We start from the raw sequence: 11,598 nt of genomic DNA on the forward strand, positions 1-11,598 counted from the left end.
ATGCAATTTGCAGTGCTATGCTAACAAATAAAAGCAGTAGCTGGAGTTGTAGCAAGACAAACTGCTGTAATGAAGCTGTATAAACTTGGACAAATTAATGAGCTGGCCCAGTGTTATAGGTGATACTGAATTATTTCCTCATTGGTTAACTTTAAAAAAGGCACTTTGTCTTCTGTTCCTTCATTTCCCCAATGGTAACGTGTAGATAATCACCTCTTTACACTAACGTAATAGCTCAGGAACATTATACTTACCTGTATGAAGCTAAAGATGAGAATGATTGCCAGAAAAATTGAGACGCCTCAACCTGAAACTTATTCCTTGTTAAAATGGTTAAGTATATTCTGAAAATAACATTTTGGGAAAACATTGGGAAGATTCTAAAGCTCACTAGCTCCCAAATAATGGAAGTGGTTGCTAATGAAACGTTAACGTCCCTAACTGTGGTGTAGACCATTGAGTCACGGGAAAACCAAGCAAAGTTGAAGCATGGGCATCTTTCCTGTGCTGCACTCACTGAACACCTCGTCCATCCTGCTTCCAAGTCGGCGTGATGGGGCCTCATTGCCCGAGGAGCCAGGTAGATGCTCTGACTGCTTAGCCTTGAAGTTGACTCTGATTAAATGCAACTCTCTGTGTATTTGCAGGTACTAGGAACTTTTGACTGGCAAAGGTGAGGTGAAGTAATCCTCAAGCATTATCTTCTCCTGCTTTTTCTCAGATGAGGTGAGACCGGTTCCTCAGTAGATAGCAGGGACAGCGGTTTCTTCTGCTGGAAGCAATGGCGTGCTTCTGTCATATTGTCCTTCCTTCCAGAGGGAGAGGGAGAGAGCGCGGAGCAGGGCTCCTGCCTTCTCCAGAGCACGATGAACTGTGGATGCTGGTGAGAGGGTGATTCCCCAGTGTCCCCTGCCGCGTGAAGCCCACGCGTCAACAGCCAGTGGAATAGCATGGAGAAATGTTCAGACAATTGCAGGCAGATTAACCCTGTTCAGAGGGCTGATGGGTTTGGATGAGTCTCCTCTTTCTGGTCGAACACAGAGGGGTTTAACATACTATGCAATTAAATTCTGAAAAGACTGTTACATCATTTTAGTTTCTACTTTACATCCTAACGGGTAAAGAACTGGGCATCCCACAAAAATCCACTGAAGAGAGTGGTAGGTTTTGCTGAGGTTTCCACATCTGAAGCCTGTGGGTACCCCAGTCTCTTGACTTTGTACCATAAGCTTTAACGGGCATGATGCCATTGCTTTTGAAGTGCGTCAGGACCCACGTTTTTTTTGGAAGACCACCTGTTAAGTGATCTCTGTGAAATGCACTGATAGCCCGGTTTCATAAAGGGACAAGCATCCATTTCTCAAAAGCTGCCGTCACATTTGTTGCCAACTTGGTACTCCTGGTACAGTCAGGATTTATTTGTTTAGTGAGAGTATCAAACAGGCATGTTGCTGCGCAGTATCAAGCAACAATTTTCCTTCAATGCGGAGCTCAGTGTTCGTGACCTGTAATGCGAGCATGCTTAGCTTCAATGGTCCCGTAAAGGAGGCATCTGTGAAGGTAGTTGGCAGCCAGTAATGTTGCAGAATAGGTCAGTTAGTAAAATGCAGTGCAAAGAGGTCTCTTGGTTCTTGCTCCAAAATGGTGACAATCACAGGTGCATCATCTGGCAGGGGTGCTCGGGCAAATTTCACCTCCGAGACGAAGGGTTCCTTCTGCCCAGTTTTTGTAGGATCCCTGCTAATGTAGTGTCTGAGTTTGGGATTTTTCAAGGAGGCCAAGGGGGTTGATTGCCCTATTTCCCCCTTGTTTCAGTCAGTTTATTCCTTTTCTTATCTTTGCACTCCACACAAGTAAGCACACATCTGTGTACGCACACATTAGTTGTGAAAAAACAAGTGCCCAGTTGATACTCCTTCCCACCACCACCCTGAAAAGGTCAAAAAAGGATCAATTATTTATATATCTACATATATATATGACATATATTAGTATATATATGTATGAAATTGCTGAAAACAGTTGATTTTTTGTAGTTTTGATGAAAATCAGAATGTTCAAAATGAATACAAAAGCTTTAAACAAAAACTATTGGTTTTGTTCACCGTAAAAATGTCTTAGCTACATGTTGTTTGAGTTGGAAAGCAAAGGTCTTCAGGATCTTGCATTATCTAGCTACAGATTTTTTGGATAACCCCTATTGGAGGCTTTCTAAGTGCAATTGTGGTGTGGGGGAAGGCTGAGATGCTGAGAACTAGATGAGCCATAAAAAGCCACATCCCCTCCTGTGTTTGGAAATGATGTTTCCAGTCTGAGACTGAGACCATGGAGATGCAGGCTTTGTGGGGAGAGCTTGTGCCATTGCTGGCTGTTCCGTCTCTTGCCTAGAGTGGAGAGTCTCTAGGATTTGTCCCCTCTTGAGCTTTTTGCTAGCAATAATTTCCTCTTGAAGTATGTGATGTACTAATTCCAAACTAAGGCTGAAATTTTTCACAGCAGCCTGGAAGAGTGAAATTCTCATTGTTCATTAAAACTAGTAGGAAGTGAGTATCCAAACCTGCTAGGCAGCTTGGTAAATCTTGGTCAAAAAGCACAGAAAATAGTTTTCCTGGCCTTATATATATATATATATATCTCAAAGAAGCTGGCGTGCACATACAGCTCTCTAATCAGTTTGGCTCGCTTTAGTTTTGCACGTTATCTTTAATTTTCTCTGCACATTATCTTCTTCCTTTCATCATCTAGTATTAGTATGGTAAACCCTGTTCTTCAGAACAGGAATTATCTTCCTGTGTGTCTGGACAGCATCTAGGTAATTTGAAAAATGAATATACAGTGCTAATATAACACAGCTCCAATATACTCTGTCCTAAAGCACCACTTCGATATGCCCTTGATTTTCCCAGTGCAGCTGTGTTAGGTGTTTTGTCGAAGATCCTGCTTACTGTATAAATCTTCACTGGTCACTCAAGAACTGTTGTTGAGGAAGAGCTTTCTTGCCATGCAGCCCAAATCCTACTTTTAAAGAACCAGTTCTTCTGAGACGCTCTCAACTTCCAGCGACAGTAAGTTGAATGAAGTACAGAGAAGTACATCCATTTCTGGCATGGATGCTGCTGAGTTTAGTGCCTTTAAGGCATACCAATGAGGTTATTAGAGGTCACTTTTGTGCAATTTATTTTTGCTGCTTTTTTTTTTCTTCTTCTTTAGAGTGGTGTTAACCATAATAACAGACAAACTCAAGGAGAGAGGTGTGTAAATTGTTGTGCTATATGAACATTTTTCCCAGAGAAATTCTGGTTTATCACACAAACTTGTAAATATGTATTTACAATTTTGAAAGCACGTCTTTATGTCCCTGATTGTAAATGCTCCGTTTTTAAAGTTTTATAAAGTGTGTTACTCAACCAAGAGACCACAGCACACAGCTTTAGATTGTACTGGTCTATCTGAAAGATCCATTACAGTCTAAGCTGTGGTAGAAAAAATATTTGTGCCACTGACAAGAAATAACCCATTGTTGCACCAGACTTTTCATCATTTTCCCTCAGATGACAAACACATTTTTTTGGGAGGGTGGGGGAGTTGATTTTTCTTGTAGGAAAAAAAGAGTTCAAAATGGTGTCGTTTCTCTAGAACGATGAGGATATTTTCTTCACAGTAAATTCAGGAAAGTATGCCATTTTTTTCAAGGCAGAATTTCACAGTTTTGCAGCAAATTTTTAACCTCCCCCGTGCCTGCTGATGAAACGTGAAATTTTGCCCTTGACTAATATCACAAGTTCTTGTGAAAATTCAAGGAGAGGGTGGGGAAAAAGCTCAGGTTCTGCATGTAGGAATTTGCGAGGCTGACACTGGTAGCTCTGCAGTGCTCTCCTGACAATGCTGATGTTGAGAAGTTTATGAAAAATAAACTATGTGGAGACGTGGTATTAGCTGGGTGGTGCTTGGATGCTAAACATTGCTCTGGAAGACTGAAAGCTCTGTTGTCTGTCTGCCATGTAAAGAAAAAGAACAACAATAAATTAATGTTACAAACTGCATCATGGAAATATTTATTATTTGAGCAAAGGAAGTCTTCAAAATGGAGTCGCAGCCTATTCTAGCTGCAAAATAGGTGAGTGATTTGGGGTTTTACGTGTGGGTGGCAGGAGAGAAGAAGGGAGATAGAAGTGTCACTTGGCCTGCCAAGCTCCATCCATGCTAACAGTGATCGCTGCAGACTGAGCTCTCCCGATGCTTCAGACTCCAGGTGGACACAGGAGGATGAGCAGCACCTTTGTAGTTTGGACTCTCCATTCGACACCAAAGCTCTCGGTGAGCCTTTGCAGCACTGAGGAATCAAAAAGCGCAGTGCAGTTCAGGAGACTGGGTTGCTGTCCTCTGCAGGAGGCGAACGGGTGGGCAGGGCACGAAGAGGGGGGGTCTGCTAGGAACGGTCCCCGTTTTGTTCATCTCACTTAAAGGAGATGCTCCATTGCTAGGCCTTGGGTGGGAAGGTTTGTACCTTGTCAAGGTTGTGCAGGGCTGTGGAGCTTGGCACTTTTGGTAAGGCAGCTGCTGAAGGCCGGTGGGCACCACTCACCACCAGGGCATTAATTCAGCCACATTCTTTAGAAACAGTAACAGATGCAACAAACATCTTTAGGAATGGCTGAAGGAGAGGTATTAATATTAATTTCACACAGAGTAGAAATAGCTCTTTTGCCCCAGAAAATCTGAAGATTCCTTACACATTATAAATCCAACCTGTTAGTACAAAATCCACTCTTGTCGCCATTGCACATTGTTGCCCTGCCTGCAGTCAGCAAACCTCCTCCTGCAGTGTTGCAGTTTACCCAATTTTATTAAATGGCATTCAGTGTCAGGTTTTGAGTGATCAAATTTTGCTGAACTGTAAATTTCTCTGTGTTTGAAAATCTTCTGGGTTACTCTTTAATGAAATAGATATGCACTTGTCTTTCATCTGTCTGAGCTGTCACATGAAGCAGCGCTAATTCCTCCTTTTGAAAAGAGCTGTGGCTTTTCTGGAAGAAGACTACCTTCAAAAAACAGGTAAGGAGAAAGAACTTTCTCATAGGAAAGCTTCTGCCTTAATCCTGTTTCCTCCCACTGCAGCTGCCAGGTGGCAGACGGGTGCAGCCAGCAGGAGACTGCCGTTGGCAGAGCCCCTGACTGAGTCTCAGTTCCGTGCTCAGGGTGCTGATGCAGAGGCAGTTCAGGGGAAGAGAGAAAAACGGTCAGGCTGTCTCCATCTCTGATGCCCATGCCAGTTGTGAATAGCTTTTCAAGGCTATAGGATGTGTGGAGTGTTGTGTGTGCTCAAGAAAAAAAGCGTGGTGGGCAAGGAGAACACAAGTACGTTACACCTGGGATCCCTGACAGCTTGTCACCACGTACGTGAGATGGGTTAGCTGTGGAAGAACAGTGGAAATAGAAACATACATCAGGCCCTGCTGAGCAGCATTTTCCTGGGTTGCGAGCAATGGAGCCTTTCACCTCGGTCACCAGCTTGCATCAAGCCAAGGTGACCACTCCAAAATGGCTGCGGCTGGTGGCCAGCAGCCCACATGGGGCGCGCAGCAGGTGCTCCCTGCCTGGTCTTCCAAGGACACCAGCGGGCAGAGAGAAATAGTGCTGTGCCTTTCAGAGCGAGAGACATTTATCTCAGTTTAGGGATGAGACAGCCTCAGCAGTTGACTGAAAAACACATTCTGGCTTACTGATCATGAACAAGCACCATTTATTCTTAAATGAAGAAGTGGAGAGGGGCAGACAGGTGCTTGGGGGGTAGGAGAGAATTGGGGAGGAAAGGGATTTAAGATTCAAGCTATGCTGCATTTGTTTTATGACTTGCTTTGCAGCTGCCTTGGAAAAAGAAGAGACAGTTGTTAAAGATTAGGCCTCCCTGGAAATATTGTCTTAGGTATGGGATGCTAATGCAAATAGTCCCCCCCACGCTCCTTTACTGATCTACTAAGCTCTGGGTCACCTTGATTTTATCAGGGCTTAGCAGGGTTGGGTTTCTGTTCATTTCTTTTGGAGTGAACTGTAAGATGCTTTTAGCATGCCTCGTAAATATTCTATTTACAAATAAGTTAGGTATATTAGTTCCTTTTTCATTTTCTTGAAAGGGTCTCTGTTGTTCTCATTTATTCTTGGAATTAACATTTGCCTGGGTGACCAAGCCTTTTTGAACCATTGAAATAAATACTTCCATCAAGATCAATGAGAACCAGGAAAGAAGCTAGTAGTTATAGTTTGGTTGCTCGTGCTCTGTGTGCAGGGGCTCTGGAGAACTTCCAGGAAGTGCTGAACTTCGTGCTGCTTCTTGGGGCAGAAAGCTCCATTCTCATGAAGGAGGGATTTTAGAAACGAAGTCGGGGGAAGGTTTCAATAGGGGCGTCAGCTGTACGGAGCATTGCACTGGTTGATGTGGCCTTTGGAAAGTGAATTTAACTGTTAATGATTTTATTTAACCAGAATTAGCACACACACCCCAGGCCCCCCATTCCACGCCCTGCTTTTGCTAGTGTTGACGGCCATGGAATAGACTGTTTTGGGACCAGCATTACATTGGAATATTTGCACTGTAAAACACGTCTTGTGATAATACTCAACCTGTCATCTACCGAGCATATTTACTCCCTTTTACATTTTTTCTTCCTCCAGCTGGAGTACTTGGCTGACAGGCTCCATGGTTTCTCTGTCAAGTCCAATGATGAAGGCTTCCCAAGGGTGCTTTGTTTGAGGAACACCTCTTAATTTAACCTCAGAAAGTAAAAAATCCAGAGTATTTCCTTTAGGACTCTGGGCTTCCCATAGGCAGCAGCTCTTCAAGAACTGCTCCAACATGGCTCCATACCACAGGGTCCATCCGTCAGGAGCAAACTGCTCCAACCTGGGTCCCCCACGGGTGGCAGCTCCCCCCAGACCCCCTGCTCCTGCGTGGGCTCCTCTCCATGGCTGCAGCTCTGGCCTGGGGCCTGCTCCTGCGGGGGCTCTCCACAGGCCGCGGCCTCCTCCAGGCCACAGCCACCTGCTCCACCGGGGGCTCCTCCACGGGCTGCAGTGTGGAAATCTGCTCCACCATGGTACACCATGGGCTTGCTATCTGCGAGGCTGTTTCTCACTCCTGTCTCTCCCAGCTGCTGTTCTGCAGCAGGTTGTTTTCCCTTTCTTAGGTGGGCTCTCACAGAGGCGAAAACAACATCGCTTATTGGCTTAGCTCTGGTCAGCAGTGGGGCCCTTATCTAACATGGGGCAGCTTCTGGATTCTTCTCGCAGAAACCACCCCTATGGCCCCCTGCTACACAAGCCCTGCCATGTAAACCCACTACACTTTCACAGCTCGTGATCACCTGAAAGCCTTAATGGCAGCACAGAGCTCACGTGGAGCTTCATCTCAAAGCTGGAGGCAGCGAAGGCCTGTCAGAGCAGAACTGCCTGAGAGCTCGGTTTGAGGAGGCTGCAGTCACCCGGCATCTTCTGGTGGCCACAGGGCAGCTATCGGGGCACTGCACTGACTCCATGCTCTTTGCCATGGATAGGATTACCGACGTGCAAGCAGTGCCATTAACCAGGCATTATTGCTAGCCCTGACATTTTTCCTTTTTATCTAAAACGATAAACTTTGAGTCAAGCTGTTTCATTAGTAGCAATTTTCTATGCAGAGTCAGTCACTACAGCTGGCGGAGTTGGCAGCGACACTGCAGAGCGGGGCCTCAAGGAGTCTCGCACATGTTAAATAAACCTCAGATCACTGTGGTAAGCACAGAAGCCCAGAAGAGGAAAGTCCGATGTTGGATCTTGCATGAAACTGAGCAACATGACTGTCAGCTGCGTGTGTAAAATTCAGGGGAGCTGCAGTGAAATACATGGAAAATTTTTGTGCCTTGCAGGGAGGCATTTCCTGGGAGGAAAATGTACCAAGCTGAACCAGAGCATCCCTTGGCCTGCTGTTCAGAGCAGAGGTGAGGCACTGCTGTGCCTCGTCTTGCTGGGTGGAGAAGGTCGTTGATGCCGAGCAGGTAGACGGTGCCCAAAACAGCCCAGACAAGAAGGCTTCTTTGCTTGCTTTCTATTTTTCAGAGACATGTACTGACTTGATCTAATGGCTGCACACTGTGAAGGACAGCATTAAATGAAGCATGGCTGTTCTGCGTGCTGTGCAGGCGCTGTGTGTGCTGCGTGCAGTGCCCCAGCAAGTGGCTCCTGCTGGGGAGCGCTGCAGGGAGTGGGAGGGGGCAGCGAGCCTGTGACCTTCCCGCATGGAAATAGGAGAAAGGGGCAAGGAGGAAGGGAAAGGGATTTTCAGGTATCCTCTTCCATATTTTATTTTTTATATTTTTATTTTTTATTTTATGCTTTAATATTTCAGAGCTGAATGCAGCTGTGCAGATAGTTTTGCAAAGGAGTCACCAAACAGCTCTGCGGGAATTTCCAGATACTTGATCAGCAGTACACATCGCACGAGGTGGTGCCGGAGGGAGAACTGACTGTAGTCCCTCTGTTCTTCACTTTCCTTCCCACCCAACTAAGCGCCACGCTTATATCGGCTTTTCTGACTTTTTGCATGGTTTTAGAACTTGGGCTTGTGGGTTTCGAATATCAGCAGACTTTGTCCAAATGAGTTTGCCCTGGCAAAGAGAGTGAACAGGCAACAGAACCGGCCCAGTGCCCTGTCCTCGTTGGTGGGATAACAAGGACAAGACTTCGAGCACATGTCCCTCCTCTCCCCCCCATCCCCTTCTCTGCTCTAATGACAAGAACATCTGATAACGACAAGAGCATCTGACATAATTTCTTGTAGACTCATAAAACAATGATAATTATAATTCTATGATAATGAGATGTCCTATTAATACATTATTTTCTCTGTGTAATGTTGGAGACTAGATCTGAACAAAGCTTTTTAATTATTATTATAATACAGCTTTCTCTCTGTAGGAGGGATATAATAGTAATTCCCCACTGTGAGATGTATGGATGATGATACAAAGTACCATATGCAATTTGGATATTATCATTCTATTAAATCTCAAGCCCTTCTTTTTTCTTCATGAAAGCTATATGGCATGAAGTAAATTGGGTAGCGGCATAAAAAGAAACATGCAGCTTGCTTAGTATATCTGAACTTTAGAAAACTCCTTAATTCTTCCATTTCCTAGTGCATTTGGCTGGTTTTGCTTGTGCTGCTTTGGTAATGGTGAGAAGAGCCTTCGATATTTGCAGGTCAGGGAGGAGAAAAACAGCGACTGAAATCAATACCTGAATGCTGAAGTCATGTGGACCACACCACATGGCCAATTTTTTCTTTTCTCCGTATAGCAGACAAGAAGGTCAAGTGGAACATCCCTCTTCTGCTTGCGAGGACAGAAATTGTTCCTGTGTCATAGCAAAAATGAACATGCAAAGATGTCTCTGTTTAAACTTTGCTGATAGGAGCCTAAAACCATTTAAACCAGTACAGGAAGGAGCCACCTGGTGGGAGGCAACAGCTTCCAGCACAGGCCCAGTTCAGCAGCCTTTCAACTGCTCTGGGTGATGGTGGTTGTAAGGGGGGGACGGTTGGACCAGATGATCTTGGAGGTCTTTGCCAACCTTATCGACTCTACGATCTGCCAGTTTCTTTGGAGGGCTAGGCACAAGGAAGTGCTGAAACTGGGATTTTCTGGGGGCTGCCAATTCTAAGCCAAGCTCACACTGTGCAATGTCATTGCTGGAGGCAGTGAGCAGCCCAGGCTTCAATTCCCCCCTGCTAAAACTTCTCCTTGTGCCCCTGGGCGAGTCCCGGGGCCTCGGCTGCCTGCAGGAAGGGGCAATGAGGCCTAGAGGTGGCCAGACCCTTGCTGGAACCTGCCCGGTTTGTCTCCAGCTGGGCCCCAGCCTGTTTTTGTGGTGGGCTGGTGACCTGTCCTCCCAAAGACAGTGCCAGTGACTCACGGAGGGCAAAATTATGCAAAGCTCCCAGAGTCAGCATCCTTTGCATTGGATATTTTAAAAATAAAGATGAATCAGCTGTGTCGGACTGGTCTGGGAGTTAACTCCCGGCCCTCCATCACCGAAGAAAAAAAACCACCAACCAACCAACAATCCCCCCACCCCCAACCCGGCTGGTGTTTACAAGGGAGCGGTTCCAACAGGGCCCAAGGGCCGAGGCAGGCGAAGCGGCGGGGGCTGCCCCCGGCCGGGCAGGGGTTAACGCCGAGCTGCGGCCCCGCAGCACCGGGGGGAGGCCGGGGGCAGGGCCGCCGCAGCGGGGCGGAGGAGGCGGCATCGCAGCGCGGCTCCGGCCTCCTCCGTCCCCCTCCTTCCCCCCGCCCGGTTTGCCGGGGGGAGGTTTGTGAGGGAGGGACGAGGCGCGGAGGCTGCCGCCGCCAGCCGGGAGCCTCCTCCGGCCTCCCGGAGCGAGCCTGGGGCTCGGAGCCGGGACGAGGGCAGCTCCCGGAGCCCCCCCCCCCCCACCTCCAGCGCCAGGAGCCCCCGGTGCCCGCCGTGCCCCCGCCCCGGTTCCCGGCGGAGCCCAGCGGCAGCGGGCGGCTGGCTTCTCCCCCTGAGGGGGAGCACGGAGCTCCCCTGGGGGCCGCGGGCAGCTGCAGGGCTCTGCCCATGACTAACGCGAAGGACCCGAAGAGAGCCATGGACTCCTCGCCGGCGACCTCCAGCCCTGCAGGCCCCGTCACCTTCTCGCAAGTTTTCGGGCAGCAGTGCCAGCTCATGGAAGCAGGTAAAGGAGGGACGGGGTGGGGGGGTGAGCCCGGCTCCCAGCGCACCGCCTGCGGCTTGGCGATGCCTTTCGTCCCTTCCCTCCCCGGCCCCTTTCCCAGGTCCTTCCCCAAAGCTCGGTGTTTTCCCAAAGGACAGCGGGGATGAGCCCCGTTGCGGCTGTCCGCCTGCTTCAGCTCCTCCCCGAACCGATTAAAAGTCTTGTGTCTGAGTGGGGTCATGCATTTGAGGCAAGGGTTGGGGTTACTGCGTGTTTTGGGTTAGCATGGAGCAGAACGAGGTGCTCTGAGCCTTACAGCGTCGTTACGGTTCGGTGCGTACACGACACATACAGCAACTTTCGAAACGCAAGCGTAGGAATTACTTCAAAATAATTACTTCAAAATAACGTTGTAAGCTGGAGGTCAACTTGCTGTCTTGAACGGGGACTTGCTACACAAAGCTTCTCTAGGTGTGAGGCTCTCTGTTAGTTTTCAGTTCTGTGAAAGACAAAGTATTTGGGTTTTTCCCTTTACGGCTTTTTGTGTAACTGCAGCACCTAAATTGTTCCACTGCCTAATTATTTTCATGTGTGTAACTTCTCATGGCTTTGCCTGATTATCTGTTGCTTACACCTTTTGGTAATTAAAGAGGGAGTGTGTAGCCTGACTGCACCCACATCTTCCTTGGTGTTTTCCTTCAGTGGATCTGCACAGGTGCTATGAAGCGCTGCTCCGCTAAGTGCTAGCGTCCTCCTTCAAACTGAGCTCCCAAGATTAACGGATTGGCCTAATGACTTTGACGAGACTTGTTCTCTTTTCCCATCCCTGGAGACAAGAAGCTTAGAGAATGGATGTGTTTGCTCGTGGCTGTGGAGAAAAGCTTGTGGTT

At 47.5% G+C, this 11,598-nt stretch overlaps 2 protein-coding genes across 3 annotated transcripts in view; both read left to right on the forward strand.

The window, feature by feature from the left end:
* Positions 1-11,598, forward strand: part of PRDM2 (PR/SET domain 2) — a 182,494-nt gene that overhangs the window by 67,365 nt on the left and 103,531 nt on the right. For both annotated transcript variants that reach the window (XM_083802633.1, XM_083802634.1), the window contains exon 10: positions 648-10,729. The gene's annotated coding sequence lies outside the window, so the exon portion shown is untranslated. The remainder of the gene's footprint in view (positions 1-647; positions 10,730-11,598) is intronic.
* Positions 10,012-11,598, forward strand: part of KAZN (kazrin, periplakin interacting protein) — a gene marked incomplete at its 5' end in the record, with an annotated part of 186,524 nt that continues 184,937 nt past the window's right edge. The window contains one exon of the mRNA XM_083802984.1: positions 10,012-10,729. Coding sequence (XP_083659110.1) covers positions 10,012-10,729 — 718 coding nt within the window. The remainder of the gene's footprint in view (positions 10,730-11,598) is intronic.

This window comes from Anser anser (assembly GCF_964211835.1).
Source record: "Anser anser genome assembly, chromosome: 17".
Classification (NCBI taxonomy): Eukaryota; Metazoa; Chordata; class Aves; order Anseriformes; family Anatidae; genus Anser; species Anser anser.